Source organism: Osmerus eperlanus, chromosome 6 (assembly GCF_963692335.1).
Source record: "Osmerus eperlanus chromosome 6, fOsmEpe2.1, whole genome shotgun sequence".
NCBI lineage: Eukaryota > Metazoa > Chordata > Actinopteri > Osmeriformes > Osmeridae > Osmerus > Osmerus eperlanus.
The window spans coordinates 5126663-5153819 of NC_085023.1; the positions used below are offsets into that span (position 1 = coordinate 5126663).

The 27157-nt window shown below is 45.5% G+C and overlaps 3 protein-coding genes across 8 annotated transcripts in view; 1 reads left to right on the top strand and 2 right to left on the bottom strand.

Annotated features, from left to right (window-relative positions):
• Positions 1-1068: 1068 nt before the first annotated feature.
• On the bottom strand, positions 1069-7173 carry cutc (cutC copper transporter homolog (E. coli)). Of its 3 annotated transcripts, none has more exons than XM_062463121.1 (9): positions 7089-7173; positions 6718-6787; positions 6578-6637; positions 3117-3338; positions 2870-2905; positions 2284-2417; positions 2156-2183; positions 1888-1993; positions 1069-1718 (listed from the first exon to the last, which is right to left on the bottom strand). In XM_062463121.1, the coding sequence occupies exons 2-9, from the start codon at positions 6785-6787 to the stop codon at positions 1607-1609; spliced, it is 768 nt and encodes a 255-aa protein (XP_062319105.1). In that variant the 5' UTR covers positions 7089-7173; the 3' UTR covers positions 1069-1606. The 3 variants fall into 3 exon arrangements, with proteins under 3 accessions (XP_062319105.1, XP_062319107.1, XP_062319106.1); XM_062463123.1 differs by having other exon boundaries at positions 3129-3338; positions 7089-7166; XM_062463122.1 differs by having other exon boundaries at positions 6911-7136.
• A 174-nt stretch (positions 7174-7347) lies between these two features.
• LOC134021984 (cytochrome c oxidase assembly protein COX15 homolog) lies at positions 7348-13734 on the top strand. Its single transcript, XM_062463120.1, has 9 exons — positions 7348-7534; positions 8084-8277; positions 8809-8931; positions 9194-9380; positions 10170-10337; positions 10980-11061; positions 11157-11311; positions 11760-11873; positions 12727-13734. Exons 1-9 carry the CDS (start codon positions 7460-7462, stop codon positions 12856-12858), a joined length of 1230 nt encoding a protein of 409 aa, XP_062319104.1. The 5' UTR covers positions 7348-7459; the 3' UTR covers positions 12859-13734.
• A 3081-nt stretch (positions 13735-16815) lies between these two features.
• LOC134021986 (Kv channel-interacting protein 2) overlaps positions 16816-27157 on the bottom strand; it is a 71252-nt gene continuing 60910 nt past the window's right edge. For 3 of the 4 annotated variants that reach the window (XM_062463127.1, XM_062463126.1, XM_062463125.1), the window contains exons 2-8: positions 23568-23692; positions 23259-23328; positions 22651-22721; positions 22416-22523; positions 22047-22151; positions 19962-20024; positions 16816-19698 (exon numbers count right to left, since the gene is read on the bottom strand). In XM_062463127.1, coding sequence (XP_062319111.1) covers positions 19651-19698; positions 19962-20024; positions 22047-22151; positions 22416-22523; positions 22651-22721; positions 23259-23328; positions 23568-23692 — 590 coding nt within the window. In that variant the 3' untranslated portion in view covers positions 16816-19650. Of the gene's footprint in view, positions 19699-19961; positions 20025-22046; positions 22152-22415; positions 22524-22650; positions 22722-23258; positions 23329-23567; positions 23693-25008; positions 25112-27157 lie in introns of all 4 variants that reach the window. The other variant, XM_062463124.1, reaches the window with a different exon arrangement.

Genomic DNA, 27157 nt, shown 5'->3' on the forward strand with positions numbered 1-27157 from the left:
GGATTTCGCTCACAACAAAAGCACACACACGCTCTTTTCATTTTAAAATGAAAAGAACAATATCACAGCCAATGACAATGACAGGGAAACACTAGGGCAGGGCAAAAAACTGAAACCGGGGGGGGCACGGCTGTGGCCGTGACACTGGGTATGTTAGATTGACATACATATTTCTATAGAAATGGTTCCCTGTCATTTTAAAAGGTTCTGTACAATATATTGAATGAATTACTGAGGTAAAAGGACTCCTGGGTCTGGTATGAGTCAGTGGAAGCTCCAGCACTCAATGGGGTACACACGTCACACACAGGTGGTAACATGTACAGTAGTCACATACACACACACACACACGGTAGTCACACACGTGTGATCACACACACAGGTAGTCACTCACTTTTCATTTTAAAATGAAAAGAACATGAAAAAAACCTGTGTGTGACGTGTGTAGCGACACCAGCCGCCTCACAGCCAGGTCATGGTCTGGTTTTGTCTGTGTTCTTTTGTCTCCATGTCTCCTAAACTGTGTGCGTCTCAACCCGGTGTATGCCACAATGGGGTACTGTAAAACGTGTGTGTGACTATGAATCCGTTTCCCTCCCTGCTCACACAACATGGGACCCCATTGAGGGCTGGAGCTTCCACTGACTCATACCAGACCCAGGAGTCCTTTTACCTCAGTAATTCATTCAATATATTGTACAGAACCTTTTAAAATGACAGGGAACCATTTCTATAGAAATATGTATGTCAATCTAACATACCCAGTGTCACGGCCACAGCCGTGCCCCCCCCGGTTTCAGTTTTTTGCCCTGCCCTAGTGTTTCCCTGTCATTGTCTTCATCTGTTCTCGTTAGCGTTATTGTGTCCACCTGTGTGTCGTTTGGTTCTGTGTATTTAGGTTTCTGTTTTGTGTCCTGTCCTTACCATACCTGTCCGTGTGAGTACCCTATCTGTTCCGGTTTTTGAGAAAATAAAACCCTTATTTCTGCCATGCCTGCCGACTCCCCTGCATTTGGGTCCAACCCCACCTCACGCCGTGACACCCAGTAATTGAAAGCACTCTCCCAGTGACCACAACTCTGATTTATTGAAATACATTGAAAATACCACATTTAGGAAATACCAGCCTTCCTACGGTTGTCAGGGTAAGGAAACAGGAAATCACATCTGGTACCATGATGGGTACCTGAATGCTAAACCCACACACAAACTATTCAAATGTAATTATTCCTACCAATGTCATTGTAATCTGTATACTTGAGCATGTAAGACATATACACATACATATTCTTCTGAGGCAGTTTCCTGGCTTAAAAATATGTCTGAGTATTATACTGCATTCAGTTGTTGTTTTTTAAACCCTGATAACAATAAAGTTGCTCCATGGAATCGAAGTTACGCTTACGATGAGAGTACGCAAAACTTTCTTTTGTTGTTTATAGTGCAGTCATTTTTTGCGACGTGTCAAGGCATTCTCATGTGTAAGCCTCTAAACATACAAAAGGAAGTGATCATGTTTTCATTTTATGGACTTTCTGTCCTGGAGGGCAAACAGACATAATTCAGGAGTCAATGATTGGCTGGACATGATTGGCTACTTCACTACCTACAACGTATTCTTGGCGATGGCGTTGAGATTGCGGACTTTGCTCACATCTGCCACCTTCAGGCCATACTCAGGTGCCGCAAGAGAGGCTCCCATATTAACGCAGGAGTTCCTGGAAGAACAGGGACAAAGACACAGACAAAAGCGCAAACACACATTCAGTACTTGCCAACAAAAATACATCAGAAGTCTTGCCAGCATATTGTTAATAAAGATAGATGTCTAGTAGCAGCGTCAGACTACAGAATAAAACTAGGTATGAACTGGAAGACGGAACCTACCGGAACTTCATTGCTGAGTCTTGACTGGAGCGGGCTGAGCAGTGGAACTCCTGAGCTCCAGAACCTTCTAGAATCCTCTGAAGGTTCCGTTCAGTGATACCACCTCCTGGTCTCACACAAACACACCCACCAGAATATTGACACACAGTTATAAAACAATTTTCTATTGCAATTAGTCTATCAAAACTCTAGACTTGTATATTTATTCAAACATCTCATTGTATGTTTCTAAGTCCACTTCATTTCAGTTTATTAACACAGTACTAACCTGGCATTATAATTATTCTGTCTTTAGCCTGTTGGGTGAAAAAAAGGTGTTTTATCATATTTTATAACTTAAATATATATATCCTACAAAATGGCTTCACACACACACTAACATACTTGCGCACGCACCTGTTCCACCAGCCGTTTAATAAGAGACAGTCCTTCCAGAGCGGAGCTGTCACAGCCACTCGTTAGCACGCGCTCAAACCCTAGTGATATCAGGGTCTCCAAGGCAACCACAGGATCGTGAACCATGTCAAACGCTGCAAAAATCAGGACAGAAGGTCACATGAGTGATGAATAGGAGGACAGAGTCACAAAGAGTACATCACTGAAAGAGAGTAGATATAAAGGCCAATCAGTGTCTCCACTTTACCTAATCAAGCAAGTCTGAGATGATTCAAATAAATGTTGGTGTATTAAATCAATCTCCATTCATGAGAGAAGGAATTCTGCCCTGTATGTTTAAATGCCAATTCATTTAATTAGACTTGTACGGTAGGTAATGTTTGAATGAGTTGAATACATACATTTCAGGATGAACCCTGTTTTGATTACACAACACCTAGTCCAAACTCAAGACAACTAGCATACACATCTCCTTGGCTGCTTGTTAGAAGTGTCCATTTGTGCTATGCTAATGACTGTGTTGCTCAGAAACCAAACAAAAACGTCAGTCTCTTCAACAAAAAATCTGAATTTTGTGTCCTTTTACCTCTGTGAAAAGTGACGGGCAGGGGCCGAACAGCAGCTGTTGAAGAGAGATTGGAAATGAGAGAACACATGGAAATGCAAAGGAAGAGCTCCCTCCATACCGATTTTAATGAGGCCACCTCTAAGACACAAAATCCCAGAGGGCCATACGGTGCCTTTGTAGCTGTCAGTTTTCCTTTTTTCCCCAAAGCATAAACAAACCTAGGCTTTGAGATAGGCCCACTTTAGAAACGGAAACACAAACATACACACAAACCTACCCAGCAGCTCCATGCAGAGGCCTGTGTCCACCCTGCCGTCCTCAGTCAGTGCTCCCAGAACCAGGCCGTCAGCTCTGTGGCTCTTCACCAGCTCTATGTCCCTCCTCATCACCTCCACCTCGCGGTCCGAGTACAGGAAGTCCCCCCCGCGGGGCCGGATCATGACGAACACAGGGATTCTCACGTTCTGCTTCACCACCTGTAGCAGGCCTGGTCAGAGGTCAAACCCTTTCCGCTGGCTTGCCGCGTAAATGACTTGAACTGGTTACACTCATTACTAAGCAATAATGGGCTTGTGCCGGACGAGTGCGTTGGGGGACCCAAGATTGAACTTCGGAGCGGGTAAGTGAGGGAGGAGGCAATACTGGTGAGTGACAAGGTGATACCTTTGACAAGTGCATGAGAGAAAAAAACTCTCTGTGGTGCTTCTACAATCTGAATACGTTAAAGGAGAACCAAGATTGACAAACCCTAAACTGTGCTTTTTTGCTTGGTTTGTATAATTATAAGGTCATCAATCAACCGCTTTGTACTGCTGTCATGGGCGGCGCTAGGGAGGGGCTAGCAGGTGCTTCAGCACACCCAACAAAGACCAAAGCACCCCGATAGCACCCCCAAAAATATTGCAAATGTATTAATAGTATATATATATATGCGCAGCTCCCCCTGTCAATGATCTAGCACCCCCTCAGCACCTGCATTAAAAACTATCTGGCGCCGCCCCTGACTGCCTTTGATCAGAGCCTACGGAGAACCTGTCCACTCCCTATTAAGCCCCATTGTACCGAATTTTGTTGCAGTTCCACCAAAGTTCCACTGAGAGTGATCGCGGTCGAGTGCAAAATGAATGGGAGTCTATGGAGCTAAACGGCTAAATGTGTCTCTTTCACCTGATTGTCGTTGAGAAATCTCAGATTTGATTGTAGCTTTTGCATGTTAAACATGGATTATAGGTCGAAAGTTGAATGAACGAGTACTTATGTCCTTTCGATTTCTTACAGGGTGAGTCGTTGTTGCCCATAATACGCTAGCATTCTGCTACTGAATGCTGATTGGTTAGTGAAGGACTGACTACGACCAGAGCCATAGAAAAAGAGAGTTGCGACACTTCCATAAACTCCCATTGTTATCGAGGAATGCGGAAGTAAAGTGTTTCACATGCGACCTATAGTTCCAAACATTATATTTTCCACCGTTCAACCCCATTCATTTTCAGTGTCTCCGAAGCAAGTTAGCTGGTAAATTTATGAAAATCCTGCATTTTTTCATATTTCTACCACCACACATCAATTGTTATTAGTAGTATTTCATATAGCTAGCTTTAGATAAAGTTTATCATAAGATTATAGCTTGTTAGATTCTAAATGCAGTTAGAGCTAGACTATCTAACGTAAGCAACACTTTTACTGAAGTTAGCTAGAGAGTACTTGTATCATTACCAAAAGTCAGTTGGTTAATAGTCTGTCAAATTAGTTCTAGTTATTGGTGTTTGTTGGCATGCAAAGTAAGTCTTCTCTTATTAGCCTAGTTAGTAGAGCTAGCAACAATGAATTGCAGATAAAGGGGTTCGAAGCAAGTTAGTTGGTAAATTGATGAAAATCCTGCATTTTTTTCATATTTCAACCACCACATCAATTGTTATTAGTAGTATTTTATATAGCCAGCTTAAAGGGTTAAGTTTATCGTAAGATATAGCTTGTTAGATTCTAAATGCAGTTAGAGCTAGACTGTAGGTCTAGTATCTAATGTAAGCAACACTTTTACTGTAGCTAGCTAGAGAGTAGGCTACGTGTATCATAGCCAGAAGATCACCGGATCACTACAAACAAAAGGAGTTGAAGAACACTGGACATATTGTACAATAAAATGTTTTATTGAATGCCATTGGTTGCCTTGTATATTTTGTTCTATTTAGCAAACTCCTTTCTTGTCTTAAATTGAGCAGTTGCTGGTGATAAAGATTCAACTTGCATAAAGTACTACAAATATAAGTGTTGTTAATGTGGTAAATTGTTAGCCTGGTCCTAACCAGACCCTCGTACATTTCATTTGTACAGAAGGTCTGGGATTGCTCCATTGACAAGCGTTAACTTACTTGAAGGCGGGTACTCTGTTGAAGTTTTTAGCTATTGGATCTGCTCAGAGCCACTCTGATCTGCCATAACCAATCGCTAGGGTTCGCCTTAGCCAACTCCTTCACCACTACTGTAACGGAGCTAGCTGCCGTAGCTGGAAAATCAAACTTTTCCCAAACCCTGTGGGGAGGAGGGCCACAACATCATGGCCACCAACAAAACTCAGCAAGGATTGTTCTTGCTCCGGCTTTAACTTATGGATATTCGGCAGCGTTGCCACAACAGACCGAATAGCTTCGCGCGCATCTTTCTCCGCCGCCATTACTGAACTACAACTCAAACAAATGCACGACATCAACGTCATCGTTCTCAGCCACTCCCTCTGTTCGCTGATTGGAACTACAAAAAATGTGTTTCTGAAAACCGACTAATACACCGAAATCTCAGACCTAGTACAGAGGCAAAATCAAAATTGGGCGGAAGTACGTAGGAGGGCAGAGCCAGGCTAGTAAATTGTAAGTGGGCTGATGAATATTTTTTTTTTAACAAGTCCTATTTACTTCAACAGTCGAAGGTTAAACGTTAAGTGGAACAATATAGTCCTCATTAGGCTACTGTTTGATATGTACAGTATGGTACAGTATGGTAGCTAGCATAGCCATTTCTAGCTCTGGGGTTTTTGGAACTACAGCGAGCTACTTGAACCACGTGATCACGTGTCAACGAGATCAAAGCGTGTCGCAACTCTCTTTTTCTATGGCTCTGACTACGACCAGAGATCCCGCTTGATGGCATCCGAAGCAGAACCAGAATGTCAGAGCATTAGCAACTTTAGCAACAACATTAGCAAACCAAAACTCTTTTTAGCATGTGTATTGACAATGCTTTTTAGAACAAAAGGCGACTTTAAAAAAATCTAACACCCAGCAGTGTGTATTTTTTTTGCCTCCCCTTTCGAATTCAGCATTCAAATTACTAGAAAAAAAATGATATCGTGAGAAAAGTGGATTTTGAGAGGTATAGCTCCATCAGAGAATGTCTAATATCCTTAAACAGGCTCTGGCTCCATAGACCTCCATTCATTCTGCACTCGACCGTTAGCGTCCTCATATGGAACTAGAGTGAAACTGCAATCAGAAGCCGGAAGTTTCCCGAGTGTCAGTTCTCCCCATATTAAACATTCTCTGCTTTGATGTAGACGTTTATTCATTTACACAACTTGAGCTAAGTAATTATGTCACAAAGTCTAGCAAATACGTTCTAACCCATGGGACTGAAGAAAAAGGTGTTCTATTAGTGCAGCCTTATCAATACAGACCCTTGACAAATCGATGAAAGACTATTCGATTCTGAGATGTGGGTGTGTGGGCTGACCTATGCTAGGCGTGATCCCCCCTTCTAGAAGACTGGAGCACAGTTCAATGCGACTGGCACCTGAAACAGAAAGTAGGCTGCAGTATAAGTAAACACTATTAACTCCAGCAAGAACTCTATGTCTATGGCCATACACTTACCTCCTCTCTCTGCATTGACGGCTGATTCAACCGAGTCCACACACACCTCCATCAAGAAGCTGTCTGCCATCTACACAAGCACACACGCGTGCACGTACACACAGTGAGGGAAATACAGAAGGGAAATGATTGTTCATACAGTGTTCTCTGTTGTCAGATTATAGGTTAACTGTATACAATTCAGTCTGGTAACCTTTGGATGGTGGGTTGAGCTAGCTAAGGCGGGAAGTGAAAACTCTCACTCGAAATGTATCTCCTCCATGAGACTAACTTGAATCGCACCAGCGTGTGGCTAGTTGCCAGACTTAGCTAACGCTTAAATGTAAAGTTAACGTTAAAGCAACTGGAAAACCAGCTGTCTGGCTCTCTACCTTTCAGTCCGTCAAAACGTCGACTGTTTCAACATAAATTCTTCGGCTGACCATCGCGTTCGATTAGCAATGTCTGGTCGATGATATTGAATTATGCGGTAATTCTCGTAAAAATGTTCAAAGGACTCAAACTGGCTAACTAGGTACATTAAATAACGAAAATATACAAGTAGTTATTCTAACGTAGTATAATAACCAAACTATGTAATATAACATCGTTTAAATTATGTCGATTTGTTTTCTATTAGATCGTCATAGGTCAAAGTTGAATCGTTGCATGACCAATACACATCATGCTTGTGTAAGGAGAGATCACTGAAAATAATTTCCAACAAATAACGTAAAAGTAGTGAGTTGGCTTGAAAGAAAGAATGCTGCTGTCTTCGTTGCGGACTGTGGCACTGTGTGGCTGCAAAAATGCTGGGAACGGATTTCAACACAGAAATGTAGGTTCATTTTTCATACAGAAATCTGCAATACCTGAAGTTAGCTAGGTAGCTACAGTAGCTCTGGACATCTAGCTATCTTACTCAGCTGAGTGAGATGGAAGGTTTATATTGCCGAATGCCTTTCGATATTTTGATACCATTTTATCCTACTTTGCATATTTGCTGATAATTTGTGACCCAAATTTTGGCAAGCTGATTGTTGTCACTATGTGGCCGATTATCAAATGTTAGCTTATTAGCTTCCCAGCTAACTTACCCCAGCCAGTCAGTCGAAGAAGGTCAGATGATTTAGCTGGTTAGCCTAGCTGGGCTAACGTTTGCTAGCTAATCAGTATAGTGTAACGTTAGCTACATGGTCAGGGTCACGTAGTCAGTAAGTCGTACCAAAATAAGTTTGATGATAGCTAGCTAACTTTGTACTATTTTCTTGTGAATTCATCACTGGCCAAGGTTTTCACTAGCTTTTTGAAACTAGCTGATTGTATTGAGTGAGGCAGTGTAGCATCCTTTAATTGACAATCATTTCTCACTCTGTGATGACAACAGAGGATCCCCCCGATGCGACAATGGTTGATGAAGAGAGGACAGGGCACAATCACAGCCGAGGGTGGGGCGACCCCCGCCCAAGCGACAGCGGCAATTACAGTGCCCAATGCAGCTACAAACAGGATCCTCGGCCGGTGGTTGCTCGGTTGTAGCGGACTGGTTGTCGGGGCGGTGGTGTTGGGCGGTGTCACAAGGTAAACACACATTTATTGTAGGGCTCTCAAATATCACACATTCGCCGTGAGACGCATTTCAACCATTTCACACGCTCTCATAAAGCACCTTGTATTTCTCACGCTGAGAAGTAAGGGATAACTTTTCCAGCTATATACAATTATTACCATACCAGTCAACATACCAAAACGTTGACAGGTATGCTAATCTAACGCCAAACCTTTGATCAAACTTGAGCCCTGTTAGCATTAACCCCTATCAATTAGGTAGTGTGGTTGTTACATTTACATTTTACATTTAGTCATTTAGCAGACACTCTTATCCAGAGCGACTTGCAGTAAGTACAGGGACATTCCCCCAAGGCAAGTAGGGTGAAGTGCCTTGCCCAAGGACACAACGTCATTTGGCACAGCCGCGAATCGAGCTGGCAACATTCAGATTACTAGCCCGATTCCCTAACCGCTCAGCCACTAACTTGTTTGCATGTTTTTGGATCTAGTAATTCAGTTATGAGCTTGCATGTCTAAACGATAACTGTTTTGCTGTATCAGGTTGACTGAGTCAGGTCTGTCAATGGTTGACTGGCACCTGGTGAAAGAGATGAAGCCTCCACAGACGCAGGCGGAGTGGGAGGCAGAGTTTGCTAAGTACCAGCAATTCCCGGAGTTTAAGATGTGAGTCCGCTTTTGTAATGTTGACTTCTTGCTTGTCCAGAAACCAACAGGCTTTCGATAGGCTTACCAATTCAGAGATTGACACGCTAGAATGGATATCTGACAATAACCCCCTACACATCCTGACAGACAGGTGCATGAATGATAATAATTTATTGACCTTATAAGACATGCACTTTGCCTATTCAGTGTCCGCATGAATCGTACCACAGTGGTGTTTCTGTGGCCTAGTGTGTCTCATGGCGCCCCTGTCTGTCGGCAGAATGAACCACAACATGACACTGCCAGAGTTCAAGTTCATCTTCTTCATGGAGTGGGGCCACAGGATGTGGGGGCGTCTGGTGGGCCTGGCCTACGTCCTGCCCACCATCTACTTCTGGAGGAAGGGCTACCTCAACAGGTCCATGAAGGGACGGGTGGTGGGCCTCTGTGGCTTTGTATTCTTCCAGGTGAGGAGAGGAGGGGGCGTGAGACAGTGAGAGTCGGATGGAGAGGAGGGGGCGAGAGACAGGGAGAGACAGCTGGAGAGAGGAGAGGAGGGGGCGTGAGACAGTGAGAGTCGGATGGAGAGGAGGAGGGGGCGAGAGACAGGGAGAGACAGCTGGAGAGAGGAGAGGAGGGGGCGTGAGACAGTGAGAGTCGGATGGAGAGGAGGAGGGGGCGAGAGACAGGGAGAGACAGCTGGAGAGAGGAGAGGAGGGGGCGTGAGACAGTGAGAGACGGCTGGAGGAGAGGAGGGGGCGTGAGACAGGGAGAGACGGCTGGAGAGAGGAGAGGAGGGGGCGTGAGACAGGGAGAGACGGCTGGAGAGAGGAGAGGAGGGGGCATGAGACAGGGAGAGACGGCTGGAGAGAGGAGGGAGAGGAGAGCGGGTGAGACAGTGAGAGACGGGTGGAAGACAGGGGGGAGGAGACGTGGCGAGACAGTGAGAGACAATACCTGTGTTCGACTTCATGCAGCGCCGGCGGCGCTGACAGCCAGCTGACTTGAAGCTGAGAATGCCATTGGCTGCTTCACGTCAGCCGGGCTGCAGGCGGCTGCAGGCGACGCCGGTTCTACATGAAGTCTAACGCACCTACTGAAACAGATTTGAGCAATGAGAGACAGAGAGAGCACCGACTTACATGTTAGAGAAGTGCTCATTGTCCTCTCACGTTGAGATGTGTGAGATAGAAGGGAAAAGAGAGGCTTGCGTGGAGAATGGCCAGGTTCTGAAGGCTCTGTGTGCCGGGCTCCAGGGGCTCCTAGGATGGTACATGGTGAAAAGCGGCCTGGAGGAGAAGCCAGAGTCGTATGACGTCCCGAGGGTCAGTCAGTACCGCCTGTCAGCCCACCTGGGCTCGGCTCTGCTGTTGTACTGTGCCAGCCTCTGGACCGGACTGACTCTGCTGCTGCCTGCTCACAAGGTACCTGCTACCGCACACACACATACACGCACACACAGACAATGGATAACAGACACACACATGCGCGTTGTATAACACACACGTGCACACACAAACATATATTTAATATTTTACATTTTACACACGCATTGACCATATTAACACACACATACCCATGAACATAAAGAACATCACACACATGTACACACACACACACTTTATAAAAGATATACACGCCCATGAACATGTATACACATGCACACCAGTTCAACACTCCCCTGAGCTCTTGCACACGCAACATTCAGCATTTGATTGATTTTATGTTTTACAGTACAATAACTATCCCTCTTTTATGGCTCTCGCTTTGTCTCTCCACCACTTTCTTTCTATATTTCTTTCTGTCTTTTTTCCCCAATCTCATTCACACCCACACTTTCTTTCGATCTCTCTCCCACACTCTCTTTCTCTTCTGTCTCTCCCTCATCCTCTCTCTCTCTCTCTGTCATGCTTCTCTCTCTTACTGTCTCCCCCTCCCACATTCTGTCTATCTCCCTCCTTCCCCCTCTCTCTTTCCCGATGCTTCTCTCTTTATGTCTCTCTCACTTCAACATTCTCCCTGTCTCTCTCACTCCCACATTCTCTCTTTCCTGGTCTCTCTCTCAGCTGGCTGACACCCAACGTTTGACTCGGCTAAGAAGGTTTGCCAAGGGAACAGGAGGACTCGTCTTCCTCACTGCTCTCTCAGGTCAGCTGTGTGCATGTGTGCGTGCGTACTGATACTGCAGAGGTGAGAAGGAGGGGGTTTTGAAATCCCAGGTCTGACCCCGTGCTGGTGTGCAGGTGCGTTTGTGGCGGGGCTGGACGCAGGGCTGGTCTACAACTCCTTCCCCAAGATGGGAGAGCGCTGGCTCCCGGATGACCTGCTGGCCTTCTCCCCCACCCTCAAGAACTTCTTTGAGAACCCCACCACTGTTCAGTTTGACCACCGGGTGCTGGTGAGTCTGCCTGGATGGGGGGGAGGGGGGGGGGGGGGCGGGGGGGGGGTCACTGCCCTGAGAAGCACCATCAACTGCTGACAGACAGGTTCCATGTTGTACAGGCCCTTCTGGTTCGGGATTTTCAATCAGAGGAGAATGCCCACCAGCTGTTCATTGCTGAATAATGCCCTCAGTGGGTGTTTTTCCATAGCTTCCATAATGATGTCCTTAGCGAGCCTGTGTTGTTGCTGTTTCCCCTCGGTTTTATGAATTTAACCAATTGAGGAATTAGTTTTGTTTGATGTCGTCGATGGATAGCCATTATCCATCTTACTAATATAGATATCCCCTCTTTGCTCCTCTCCCATCTTCTCATCTCCTCTCCCCTCTTCTGCTCTCCACTCCTCCCCTTTTTCCTCTCCATTTTCCTCTCCTCCTCTCCCCATCTGTGCTCTCCTCTCTCCAGGCCATCTCCTCCCTCACAGCCATCACAGGTCTCTACTTGTTCTCCAGGAATATGAGACTACCGCGGAGGGCTAAGATCGCCATCAGCCTGCTGACAGCCATGGCCTATGGACAGGTACTCACAAACACTCGACCTAGCACACACTACACATTACACACTCACTTCAGACACTGCACATTATACATCCCATACTACGTACTCCACACACTATAGACTATACACCATAGTGCAAACTCGACACACGATAGAACACACTACTTATTCTACACACTATACAGTACATTCTAGACCAGTGGCAGGGCTTAAAATTGCAACCATTTTGGTCGCATATGCTCCCGAAATTGTATCTCTGCAACCTCAAAATATATTTGGGAGCATTTGTGCGAGTGCAAACAATCGTTATGGTGCGACCTGTTTTAATTTCTTTACAAAACGGTACAGAACGTGCCTGCTGTGAGCTGATACAGTAACCAATGTAACATTCTATCCAACGACACATAACCAGTTAAACTTCATCTTTACGTTATTAACTTTAATACAGATTTTAGATTGGTTCAAATAAGCCGTCAATCACTTCTTGTCAATGCCCTCTGTTGTCACGTTACGGGGAACTAACTTGCGGTCAATATTTGCTGGTGCTCCTAACTTTTAAAAGTTTAAAGTGTGTTGGAGCTGGGAAACATCTAAAACATGCAGGGCAGTGGGCCCTGAGGACCAGGGTTGAAGACCACTATTCTATACCAAAGTACTACTCTACACTATATAGTACACACTACTTACTCTAGACACCACATACACTACATCACATAGTGCACACTATTCACACAATAAAGTATCTACTCTACACGCTACATACTGCATACAAACAACTTCACTTCAATTAATAATGCCAATGAGCCACAAAACATACCACAATTAAAGGTATAAAAGTACTAACTGTCGGCCCTGTCTGGGTGTGGGGTTTCAGGTTGCCCTGGGCATCAGTACCCTGCTGCTGTATGTGCCCACCCCCCTGGCAGCTACCCACCAATCAGGCTCCGTCGCCCTCCTCTCGCTCGCCATCTGGGTCCTGGCAGAGCTGAGGAAGGTTCCCAAGTAGATGCCCTCTCTGCTCCCTAAAAAGCCTCCATGACAAAGCCCCAACGAGACCCTGACCACCAGCCCTCTTCAGCCCCCTTCCTGCCCCCCCCCCCCCCCCCCCCCCCCCGTCGCTAGGAGGAGGAGGAGGGAGAGAGAGAGCAGAATGCGCAATGAGCAGTGAGCACTTCACAAATGGATGGTTTGGAAATGGTTAGGTTGGTATTCTCAGGAAAAAAAGAGAGATGGGGGAGGGGAGGCAAGAGTAAAGGTGAGAAGAGCAGGAGGGGGGGGCAAAGGGGTTAGGGAGGGAGGGGGGTGTTCTGTGCACTTATTGGTTGAACAGAAAAACATGATGCTCTCTCAACTTGGAAGTGCGCCGCAATAATGACTCACTGTGATGAAGTATTGATTTATTTTTAAGGGGCAAAATATTTTTTGCCTAACCTTGCAAGATTGCTCATTCCACAGCTTGTTGAGACAATGGGTGATACCTACTTAAACATGTTTGACCTAGATGGCCGTCTTGTAAGTGGAGGGCTCTTTCTGCAGTTGTTTTTCCAGTGTGGCAACATGGTGATTTATGTTAATGCACCTAGCCAACAACATGCAAGATCAATATAGCACACATACATATATCACACAATATAGTAATTTTAAAACATGGGCCATAGGCTTCACATAGTAAATTACACCTTATCTTCCAACCTGAAACATGAGAATTAATTATTTGTGTTGTTTGAATGTACATTTCATTACAGTTGAAGCATGTGTATAAGGTTTGGTCTGTGTGCCTTTCCCTCTGTAAATACGGTGTTATGGGTTTAAACTGCTCATTGCAGGGTGTGTTCTTCTGTTGTGGAGGAGGAGTGGACCTTGGTGGGGGTGGGAGGCCATGGCGCTGGGGGTTAGGGGAGGTCATGGCGCTGGGGGTTAGGGGAGGTCATGGCTCTGGGGGTCAGGGGAGGTCATGGCGCTGGGGGTCAGGGGTCAGGGGAGGTCATGGCGCTGGGGGTCAGGGGAGGTCATGGCGCTGGGGGTCAGGGGAGGTCATGGCGCTGGGGGTCAGGGGTCAGGGGAGGTCATGGCGCTGGGGGTCAGGGGAGGTCATGGCGCTGGGGGTCAGGGGAGGTCATGGCGCTGGGGGTCAGGGGAGGTCATGGCGCTGGGGGTCAGGGGTCAGGGGAGGTCATGGTGCTGGGGGTCAGGGGAGGTCATGGCGCTGGGGGTCAGGGGTCAGGGGAGGTCATGGCGGAGAAGTGGAGCTTCAGGGTGCACTTAACCTCCGTACATATGTGAATAGTTAAATTATTTCTTAAAATGTTGCTTTTTGTAAAACTGTAATGCAATAACACTGTGACAATAAATGCTAAATAAACAAAATCTGTCTTGTTTTTGTTGGGGGGGGGGGGGGGGGTTGTCATCCAAATATGCATATGCAGTTGGTTGTCTAGAGAAATAAGTGGGTAGTTGGAGGTGAGCCTCCATGGATCAAAACCAGATTCCATCTGAACATTGCAGAGAATATGCTGGAGTGCTTTCTTGTAGTTTTTGTAATGACAAATACGCTGTGGAGACTTGAAGGGCTCCCAATTGTAAGTCAATGGGATGAAGTATTGATTTATTTTGATTTTGCTCAATTGTCTTATTCAAGCAAGATGGTTCATTCCACATCTTGTTGAGACAATGGGTTGTGAAGGTGATTGGATGTCAGTGATACCTACTAAAATAAACATGTTTGACCAACAGTAAGAGTGTGAGGAGATGGCCATCTTGTCATATGAGGATTCTTGTACAGTGTGTCAACAACAATGTCAATATAGCACAGAGAAATCATTTGGCATTGTAATGGCTGTTTGACATGTAGCTGTTTAAAGCTCAAAAGTGTAACTTCTAGATGTTTCTTTGTTACTCTATGAAATATTTTCTCTGTTAGCATTGTAGGAATTTCCTTCAATTGTCAACTAGTTCATTTAAATGCTGATGTGATGAACCTTTTAGCTGATGAGGCTACACATATCTCGTTCAAAATAATCACAGGAAGAAAAATATGCATACTTTGGTTCCATTTCCACTGCAGCATATCATAGTCTTCACAAAGTAAACGGCACTAATTTATCTTCAAACCTGAATGAGAACAAATTATTTGGGCGGCTTGAATGTGCATTTCCTTATAGGTGAAGCACGTGTGCAAGGTTTGGTCTCTGTGACTTTCTCTCTGGAAATGTGCGTGAGAGTTTAAAGCACGTGTCCCTCATCTACACTGACACACACACACTGGCTTACTGCGGGGTGTGTTCTTCTGTTGTGGGGAGGGAGGTCCAGGCCCTGGAGGTTAGGGGTCAGGGTGGAGAGGTATAGCTGTATGGGAATAGTTAATGTTTGGAATTGCAATATCACCTTGTTACAATGAATGCTACACAAATGAAAGTGTGTTGTGTGTTATGTTACAGTCTTTCTGAATTGCTAAAACACTAAAACCCATTGGCTGAACAAAGTTCTCAGTTGCCTGAACTCATGTAGCTAATTGTGCAGTCTGTTGTCAATACCTTAAACCATTTCACATGGTAAAACACAATTTGCAGATCTCACATAGACTTTTCAGCAAAACTCTAAACACATTCTCATTCTCAAAACACATTCTGCACTCTAATGCACATGTCATCCATACTGGTAAACACAAATGGCAACAATCAAATACAAATAGAGAAAACATGTCATTGACAAAACACAACCACTCAAAATTGATTTCACTTGTTTCAAATGATGTGACACAACCAATATAAGCCAGTTCAGAGAGCAAACAGGTTGTTGAAGGTGGGAAAATATTGCTTGTGATGTCGACAAAGTGCTCTGGCCTGACCCAGCCCAAAGACAAGAAGAAGTACATTGATCACGTTTACTCCTTAGATTGTTGTCCCTTTTACTGTAGTATTGTATACTGTAGTACAGTGCATTGTAGGCTGTATACTGTACAATGAACAAATTGTATGGCCCTGAACATTGTGCTTTCCATTTGTTACAGTAACAGTACTGACTGCTCAATAGATTTTTACTGGTTGCAGGTTCATATCAACAAAGAACAAGAGTGAGTTGTGAGTAGTGAGATGCAGGGTACAGTACTGTATAGGGGTACAAGGAGGAGAAAGAACAAAAAAAATTGCAAAGAGCAAAGCAGAGTAGTAATTTCTGATACATTTTGAGCTACTATGATAGAACATGTTGTCGTTCATCAAAAGACAATGACGGATAAATATGAAATTTGTTTTGAGGTTACGTAAAAATGATCTTCTCCTTGAGAACTATATGTTTTGAACAATGTGTTTTCAATTTTTTTGTGTATTGTTTACTGACTGCTTGATAGTGTATATCATTTTGATCACTTTGTTTATGATTTGAGAGCAGTGTTTGATTTTGAGCACAGGTAAATCTGTTTTGAGGCGAAAGCTTGATTTTGAGCACAGGTAAAACTGTTTTGAGGCGAAAGTTTCATTTTGCAAGAGGATTCAGAGGTTTTGTAAATAGTGCTTGAAGATGAGGTTTTGTGTTTACAGTTTTGAGAAAATGGGTGACTGTTTCAAGAATGTGTTTTAGCAATTGTGAAAAACTGTAATGTACTTCTCCCTGAGAACTATATGTATGGAACAATGTGTTTTCTATTTTTTGGTGTATTGTTTACTGACTGCTTGATAGTGTATATCATTTTGATCACTTTGTTTATTATTTTAAAGCAGTGTTTGATTTTGAGAACAGGTCAAACTGTTTTGAGGCGAAAGTTTCATTTTGCAAGAGGAGTCAGAGGTTTTGTGCTTGAAGATGAGGTTTTGTGTTGAATGTTTTCAGAAAATGGAGCAAGGTTTCATAAATTGTGTTCTAGCAATTGAGAAAAACTGTAATCCAAATGATGCATATAGTGCTGTAGTCGTCTGTTAGAAAGACCACCTGGAGAGTTATCAAATGAATTACCTCCAGTCATCTATGCATAGCAATTGTGATTTTATTGTCTCTGTACAAAATATACACATCTTGAATAATATGCAATGCAACCAGTCGAGGCTAGCAAACTAGACAGTCGGTAGGCTACAACAGGTCAGCAGGTTTTTGTTGCTCTACACATAGTACATGCGAAGATAGACAGAGCTCCCCTCAGGTAGGCAGGGTGGAAGTCACCTACGGCAGCAGCTAAGGGACACACAGAGCCAGGGCGCTTTATCCCAAAGGAAAAAAAGAAAGAATAAGATGGTGTAAAATATATTTCAGTGTTATAATGTGAGAAAATTGACAAGGTACTAGCTGGAAGTGCAGGCAAGTACAACAAAGACATCTTTCCTTGGACCAGAACCACACTGCAGACAGTACACTACTGAAAAGACTTTGAAATACTTTCTTAAAGATTTTGTAAAGCATACTAGTATTATTACTATTAAATGAGACCTCAAATGGGAATAGTCTGTCAAGTACGTTTAGTCAAGCATTTGTTTTGGGAATGCTTCCTGTTTTAATACTCAATGTATTCAATATCCCATCCTCTTATTTAAATGCTCTGGAGCAGGTTATCACCAGTCCCTCATCACCAGTAGAATGTCTCTCTTTCTCTCTCTCTTTCTCTGTCTCTCCCTCTCTCTATCTGTTTCTCCCTCTCTAAAAAAAACCCTTGGTGATGTTGAGTTGGAATTAGCATTCTAGGTAACGGAACAGCTTAACAACACAGACACGCACACATACACACACACACACACATACACCTTCAGTTCTGTTTTCCCAATTTTTCTGGTAATTCTGACTCCTCCAGTACCAGTAGCTTTATTAACAATACACATCTCTTAAGAGTACGTCTTCAGTGTGTCAATCTTTGGTGTTTTAGAGAGTGGAAGAGGTGAAGGTTATCTCTCTCCCACACACACACACACACACACAAACACACACACAAATACATAAAGTGCAGCTCAAGCGTCTCTGACACTCAAACAGATGTGTAATCGGTCATGTGTGGGATGCAAAAAAAAAAAAAAAAGGGATGTTGTTTTAAAAACAAGTATTGCTCGAGTCTTGCTTTTCTCACAAAAAGAAAGAATACACACACGCAGCCAGAATGCACTTTGCTGCTGTTACACGTTACCCTAGTAGGCATCTACTTCATTCTGTAAATACTATCATCATCACAACTTTTTCAGTTGCCAGGGGAACCGCGTGTTTACCTCGGAAGCTACAAGCTGTGTTTGATTCAGTCTCGCTCCGAAAATCCTGTGGACTCCAACATGAATGTAGCATATTAATCGCTTAATAAATGTCTGGGGAGGAGCTGGTATTTTCAAAGTGGCATGTCAACTAGGGAGTCAGGTAGCTGAGCGGTGAGGGAATCGGGCTAGTAATCCGAAAGTTGCCAGTTTGATTCCCGGTCATGCCAACTGATGTTGTGTCCTTGGGCAAGGCACTTCACCCTACTTGCCTTGGGGGAATGTCCCTGTACTTACTGTAAGTCGCTCTGGATAAGAGCGTCTGCTAAATGACTAAATGTAAATGTAACTATGTGAAAGCTGTACGATGTAAAGAGTTAGCAACACAAACTGTTATTGAAGAGATACAACAGTCACAACACACTCACATATACGGTTGTGGAAGGCCAGAGGGCTGACTATGAATGGGTAGTCTAGTTTTTCCCATGGAGAAACACACACACAGTATATAGTTGTGCATACACACATACACGCACACACTCATACAGCATTGTGTATTTCTAGGGGAGAGTATACGATAGGATTTCACACCAGCAAGGCCTCTCTCTCCCTCTCTGTCTCTCTCTCACACACACACACACACGTGCACACACACATACACAGCCATGCAAGGTGCCTGTGGATGTGGGAACAGACAGACAAACAGACAGAGACAGCTTTGGAGTTTCTCTATAAATACATATTAGGTTATTTGTGACATCATCATGCTATAGTAGAATTAACTATTTATCGAAAAACAAAATGTCCAAATCTCTACACATCTGCCAATCCATCCATCTCTCTCTCTCTCTCTCTCTCTCTCTCTCTCTCTCTCTCTCTCTCTCTCTCTCTCTCTCTCTCTCTCTCTCTCTCTCTCTCTCTCTCTCTCTCTCTCTCTCTCTCTCTCTCTCTCTTGCAGTAACTTCTCTCATTGTGTTTGGTTGTTCCTATCTCCGGTGTCATTCCCTCTGTTGTCCACTAGATGGCGCACAAGTCCTCTGGCTTCCTAGAGGGCCGTGTGTATGGAGTTCATAACCTCCGGGCTGGAGTGCTCCTCTGCTCCTCTGACCCCCCCCCACCCCCCGACGGACCCATCAGCCTGGATCCTGTTAGAGAAGCTCCATGCTGATCCAGGGTCAGTGGTGAGGGGCGGTCTGGTCTTACTGAGAGTCCAGCCAGAGGGTTCTGGGGAAAAAGCAGCTGGCTCCAGATCTGCAGAATCATGGTGCGTCCACATTGAGGAGGAGGACAGCAGTGTGGGCGTGTCTGGTCTAGGAGCCAGCCTCTTCTCTTCTGTCCCCGGGCAGGAGAAGGGGGACTGGATGGAGGGATGAGGACCCCTAGTGTTGTAGACCGCAAGGACGGAGAAGAGCGAGCGAGAGAGGGACGGAGGGGGGAGGTGAAGTTCCAACTATCCTACTTACACGTCTCCACAAACACTCACGCACACACAACATGGATCAAAGCAGTCACACATCCTCACATCCTCATGCATACATGTACACGTATACAGCACACACACACACACACACACACACACACACACACCACACACCACCCCCAGCCTGCCCTCTCTTAATCTGTGGTTTACTCAATGACTAGATGACGTTGTCAAACAGCTGCATGGACTGCATGATGTTCTCATCCTGAAAGAACAAAAAGAAAAAGAGAGCAGTTAGATAGATTGAGAGAAAATGGAGTGTGTAAGAGAAGTGATAGATAAGAAATAAAATGGAGAGAGAGAAAAGGGAACGATAAGAGAGAGAAGGGAGAGAGGAAAAGAAGTGATAGATAAAAGAGAGACAGGAGGAAGGAGAGATAGGGAGAGAGAGGGCTCATCAAAAATAGTTCTCAACTGTGCAGTGTAATATAGGTTGTAGTGGAGAGATGGCCGACCAGGTGACCTTACCTTTTGGCAAGACTCCATGAACTCCTCAATAGTGACCACCCCGTCATTGTTACGGTCCATTTTCTGATGAGAGCACAGAAGACAGACACATTCAGAAAGAGAGAGAGAGAGAGAGATGGAGACACACAAAAAGAGGCAAAGAGAGAGAAACAGGGAGAGAGAGACAGAGAGAGAGAGAAACAGAGAGACAGAGAGAGACAGAGAGGCAGAGAAAGAAAGAGCGAGATATGGTGAAAGGGCAACAAAGAGAAAAGGAGAGAGAGACAGAAAGAGAAAGACGGAGAAATAGAGAACCAGAGAGTGTGAGTGAGAGAGATAGAGAGAGAGAGAGAGAGAGAGAGAGAGAGAGAGAGAGAGAGAGAGAGAGAGAGAGAGAGAGAGAGAGAGAGAGAGAGAGAGAGAGAGAGAGAAAGAAAGAAAGGGAGAGAGTTAGGGTAGTCTTAAGACAGTTCTTTTTTATCATGCACTGGTACTGACAACTCCCAGTGACAGATGAGCTGCCTGCTATGTTTCCAGAGATTCTGTGCCAATCAATAGAGCTGAAGCTCTAGTAGAACTCGAAGAAAAAATTCCTTTGCCTGAGCATTCAAAGTCCAGTCAAAGAGATTTATGGGTCATATACACAATATAACACAGGTCATTCTGGGCAATAACATTATTTGGACAGAGCAAGGCAACAGTCACATAGCAGGCATAAAATATCAAATGTTCCTTCAATTGTATACATGTTTCAGCTTGATGAAGGGGCAGAAATGGGATATCTTAGTGGCAATATGTCAAATTACTTAAAAGTATGTGTATATGAGAGAGACAGAGAATGTGAGTGTGTGTGTGTGTGTGTGGTGTTTGTTGTGGCTGGGCAGGGCAGGCCAGGGACTCAGTCACCCAGTTTGCGGCACATCACAGCACAACCTCAGCCTCTCCAGGTCAGCACCATGGACAGCGCCCCCTGATCAGCACAGGTAGAGACCAAGGGGCAACCTCTGGGGTTGAAAATGAAGCCGATGCGGAAGTGGCTTAAAGTGCAATACCGCCGATGGTTGCCAGGGGCTGGCTCCAAAAAACTCTGGCTCCAATTGAGTCCCATTCAAAAATCGCCAAATTCTCTCATGAAATACAAAGTAAAAAGAAAGTATTCCACAATTCATTATGGTGTCTTTAGCTAGATTCCCTTCTTCTTATCAGTGTCCTGGTGGTCCATCTGAACATCATTTAATAATTAAGTCGATATTAGGCCTCACAGATCGTTATATTTGGGGATGTGGGTGGATTGATTGACAGGTCCAGTCTGGAGTGATTGACAGCCCGTTTGCACAAGGGGGGTCTTCTCGATGGAAGCTAACGATGTTTGCAGTGACTTTGCAAAGTTTACTAGCCAGTTGCATAGAGGCAAGTAGAGGAGAAAGGCCGGGTAGCGAGGTGGCTTCTCAGTCAGATCCGCCCATGGACCCGCCCTTCGCCCCTCCACAACTTTGCCCTCTCGTCCAAATATGGTCACTTCTGTCTCCAAAACCCCCCAAGATGGCGACCAGGAAGTGCAAACATTGAGGCTTCAAAAACGGGCTTTCACAAACCAATGGGTGACGTCACGATGACTACGTCCATTCTTCATATACAGTCTATGGTAGAGACCAGCCCCTCCAGGTCAGCACCAGGGACAGCACCCTGGTGCACACCACCGCAAGAACTCCCAGCTTATTCACCAATCAGCCGCCCACTAGCTCCACTATAATAGCCAGAGGCTGTTCCAGTGGAGGAAGCGAAACCATGGTGTCTCTCTACCCACCAAACAACGGCCACAGTCAGCCTCTACGTCCAGACCCGCGACCTGAACGCTCGTCCGATCGCTTCCCCCGAGGGCCCGAGGCCCTGTGCCTGGGTCAAGTGGGGAAAGCGAGCCCAACCCTCGGCGCGCGTTGCCATTACTTCTCCCTCCCCAGCAAGTCAGCCTCTGCGCTGTCCCTGCCGCAGTGTGCGCTGTATGTGCAGTGTGCGTGTGCAGTGTGCGTGTGCAGAGTCTGTGTGGCGTGTGTGCGTGTGGTGTGAGTGTGCGTGTGCAGAGTCTGTGTGTTGTGAGTGTGTTACCTGAAAGAAGCTCTCGACATGCTCTCTGGGGGCATCATCCTGCATAGAGGGGTAGGTGTATTTGCCCATCATGTCATAGATGGACCTCATGATGTCCATCATCTCCTGAGGAGCGGAGGGGAACATATGAACATTCAAAGACAGGGTAAGAACATGAACATGAATGGGAAGAGGATCAAAAGGACAAAGGAAAAAAGGAAAGGGGTGGGGGGAGGAGTCACAATAACCATCAATGGAGAGGGGAGAGGGGGAGAGAGGGAAAGATACGATAGTCAAAGATGTGTGTGTGTGTGTGTGTGTGTGAGAGAGAGAGAGAGCGAGAGAGAAAGAGAGCGAGGGAGAGAGAGAGAGAGGCAGCGTACGTATCACCTCTTTGGTGATGCAGCCATCCTTGTTAAGGTCATACAGGTTGAAAGCCCAGTTTAGCCTGTCTGTGATAGTTCCTCTCAGAATGATAGACAAGCCAAATACAAAGTCCTGTCAAAACACACACACGTTCGTACAGCGTTTATGGATTCAGTTGTAAATTCCCATTGGAACCAGTTCCCCAGACAGGCAGATAGACAGGCCAAAACTCCCAGCTCATTCGTTTTTTTTGTCTTACCTCAAAACTAACGGATCCATTCTTGTTGGTGTCGAAGGCTTCAAACAGGAAGTGAGCATATGTACTGGAGTCTGGAAGAACAGCAGGTGTATCTGAAACATGGCCCCCACAGCACTATACTAACATCACTAATTATAGAAGCACAGATAAATATAACTGTTATCTAAATATATCTTCATATGAGACCTGTGCTACCCTAACACATTCAAGCAAGTCGTTTGTAAAACTACATCTGTAAGCAGAGGCATGTGTTGAAGTGTTGAATGTCATTTGACAGTACAGTAGACCGATTTGCATAAAACACTGACACCAGTGATCCATTGGTGGAGTTTGGCGGGGGGGGGGGGGGGGGGGGGACTCTGCGTCTTCTACAGTTTCAATATTATTATTCTCAACCTGTCTCACTTTACTTCTCTCTCTCTCTCTGTGCCCCTGTCTTGCACAGCCCCTGTGGCCAACACTACACCAAGGGATTGATATTGTGAGTTCTCAGAAGTTCAGATGGAAGGAGTCTCTTTCAACAGAGAACGAATGTTTCTCAGATGTCAGAGCCAACAGGCAATAGCCTAGAGCCTCACCAGGTCAGGGGTCAGGGGTCAGAGACTCACCTCCCTGAGGGAAGAACTGGGAGTAGATGGTCTTGAAGTTCTCTTCATTCACGACGCCGCATGGACACTCCTAACCAACAACAACAACAATAGGTCTTTCATATCTCCTCTCCCCTCCTCTCTTTTCCTCTCCTCTCCTCTCTTCTCCTCTCCTCTCTCCTCTCTCTTTCTCTCTCTTCTTTTCCCCTCCCCTCCTCTCCTCTTCTCTCCTCTCTTCCCCTCCCCTCCCTTTCTCCCCCTGCTCTCCTCCTCCTCCCCCTCTCTCTCCCTGACTGAAGGCAGGGCGAGGGAGCTGCGGTCCAGACGTACATTTTTGAAGCCTCTGTAGAGGACCTTCAGCTCCTTCTTGGTGAACCTGGTCTGCTCCTGCAGCTTGTCCAGGCCCTCGGGCCGGTGGCACACCGTGGACAGCTCAAAGTCATCCTCGATGCTGTCTGAAGGGAGAAAGGGAGGGGAGGGGGGGGGGGGGGGAGAGGAAGGAGACAAGGGGGACAGGGAGGAACAAGAATGGAGGAGGAGAGGAGAGGACAGGAGGGGAGGGGAAGTGATGAGAGGGAAGAGGAGAGCAGAGGTGAGGAGAGGAGTGATGAGAGCAGAGGTGGGGAGAAGAGAAGAGAGGAGGGGAGAGGAAAGGAGGAGACAAAAATAACAGAGGAGAGAAAAGGAGAGAAGTCAATGATACACATTATACACATAAAATAAAGGGGATTATTGGCTACCTTTATTTCCAATTATATCTGGGCTACTGTATTTATATATAATGCACTAAGTGGCTATTTCTCTATGTCTCTATCCATCAACATTGATGTATCTATTAACTGTAATTAAAGAAAATATAATAAAATATCTTATCAAGTCATTTTAAAATAAACCATCAGGTAGAAGGCAAAATGATTTAATTGCTAAAAACCCTCACATCTAAGTACAGTGATAAGTCTCGATGCCAAGGTTGGCATGGCAACAACTGTATGATTGACAGGTGAGGAGGACATGAAGCCAGAATCGGAGAAGTAATACAGGTCACACTGAGAATCCTCCACCGCCACAAAGCGTCAGTAAACAATTAGAAAAAGACAACCTCCAGGTGTCACACTACAAATTGGTCTCCAGCAGAATGAGGCTGAGGTATCCAGCACACAGAACCTCAACCCTGACCCATGCACACACACCTCACCCAGACACACACCTCACCCAGACTTCCACCTCACCAAGACACACACCTCACCCAGACACACACCTCACCCAGACACACACCTCACCCAGACTTCCACCTCACCAAGACACACACCCTCACCCAGACACACACCTCACCCAGACACACACCTCACCCAGACTTCCACCTCACCAAGACACACACCTCACCCAGACACACACCTCACCCAGACACACACCTCACCCAGACACACACCTCACCCAGACACACACCTCACCGTGACACACACCTCACCGTGACACACACCTCACCGTGACACACACCTCACCCTGACACACAGTTCTTAGAACTGGTAAGTTACAGTAAGTAAACTATTTAGTCAGACCATTGTTACAGTGTGTGTACTATAGGTACCACAACCAGACCGTAGCTGGAACCCAGTGTATTTGCATCTGCGTTTGATTATGTGTCTGCTGTATGTATGTTTGTGTCTATGCGTGTGTGTGTCTACAGTATGTTTCTGTTGTGTCGACGTTTGTCGTGTGTGTGTGTGTGTGTGTGTGTGTGAGACAGGGCGTAGAGGGAGTTAGGAGTCACTTGCATTGACTGACAGAGGGAGGGGCGTCGGGGGTGCAGCAGGGGAGCAGCTTGAGGAAGCGCTGCTTAATGGTCTGTTTGCTTTGGCTGCTGGGAGGATTACCTGGAAGCAGCGACCATAGAAGAGATTAGACACGGCGACACACGCACACACAAACGCACTCACACACGCACTCACACACCCGTGCGTGCACGCACACACACACACACGTGCACACACATGTGCACGGATGGCGTGCATGTACATGCAGCGTACACAGCATACCCCCCCCCTCCACCCACACACACACTCCTGCAGACAGTCACATGCAGTACCATGATGCATTTGTTTAGTAGTGATTAGTAGAGATTTGCTGACCTGGCTGAAGACAGAAGACCACCTCCCCTTAACCCTCGTGCTGCCTTCGGGTCACATGACCCAAAGGTTCATAACGAACCATCGTTGTGTTTACCCGATTTTACCCAATACAAAAACAAATTAAAATAATTTTCTTTTAACCTTTGCAATGTGGGGGGTCTGAGACAGCCCAACGGTTAAAAGAATATGCTTCACTTTGTCTTTGTATGCGGTAAATCTGTCGCAATACGAAGGTGGGTCACAATGACTGATGGGTCAGAATGACCCGAAGATAACACAAGGGTTAACACACGCTGCCCCTCTAACACACACACACACTGCAAAGTTGATACACTATAACTCTTAAACACACACATACACACATTGCTAATGCACTACACTTCGAACACCCACACACTGCTAATACACTACACTTACACTTCTAACACATAAACACACACCCACCAGTGACACACACACACCTTCACAGCAGATGAGTCCTTTATCACTGTACTACAGGAGGATGATGACTACATCTATCAAAGTAAAATTTGACAGTGGGTTATTGAGTATCCACTCATTCTTCATTTCTCCTCACATCTATCTATCCTTCCTTCATCCACACATACATTGCTCCATCCTTTTCCATCTCCATCCATTAGGTAATGGCAGGGAAGTGGATCAGAGCCAGTTCATCCACTCACAGACAGAACTAAACCTCTTCAGAACAAAGCATCTCTTCTGGACCATCCACCTGGCCTGTCCACCATCATGACGACAACAAGCCTGCCAGTCACCATGACAACAATGACCCAACCAGTCACCATGACTACAATGTGCCTGCCAGTCACCATAACAGCAATGACCCAGCCACAAGCCAGCCAGTCACCTTAACAACAACAACCCATCCAGTCACCATGACAACAATGACTCAGCCAGTCACCACAACACCAACAACCCATCCAGTCACCATGACAACAATGACCTGGGTGGCCAACATGAAAACAATCACGGGCTGGTTACCATGACAACAACAACACACACAGACACACACCACACACTTACTTTTACCCCTGTGTTTCCATGGTAGCAGCCCCTTCACACCCTTCAGTAGAACCCCTGCTGTCTGAGGGATGAAGGCCATGAGCAATTCTCTACCAAGCTCTACTGGACTCTACTCAACTTCACTCTATTGCCTCTACAGTTTCAATGCTGTTACTCTAAACCTGTCTCACTTTACCGCTCTCTCTCTCTCTCTCCCTTCTCTCTGCTTCTCTGTTCCTCTCCGTCCCTCTGTTTCTCCCTGTATCCCAGCTCCTTATGCTGGACCAGAGCCAGGACCAGGACTAGGGCCACAGTAAACACAGCCCACTGAGCATCAGATTATACCATCCGGCCACAGACCCTGCCCTCTCTCTGCCCCAGGCTTTGACAGTGTGTTCTAGAGAGAGAAAGAGAGAGAGCGATGGACAGATAGGAAGGGAGAGAATGCTAGAGAGAGAGAATGGAAAGAGGGAAAGAGAAAAAGAGAGAAATAAAGAGTAAGAGAGAGAAAAAGTGAGATGGAGAAAGAAAAAAATAAATAAATATATATATATATATATATATATATATATAGAGAGAGAGAGAGAGAGAGAGAGAGAGAGAGAGAGGGAAAGGGAGAGGTGGAAAGAGCTTCTAGGAACATATATGCTCTTTATCTTAGATTCTAACCACCTGACAGTACACATATTAAATTAGACCAGCGGCTACATAGACACACACACAGACACCATGTGTCCTGGTAGGTAAGAGTGTGGGGTGTCACCACAG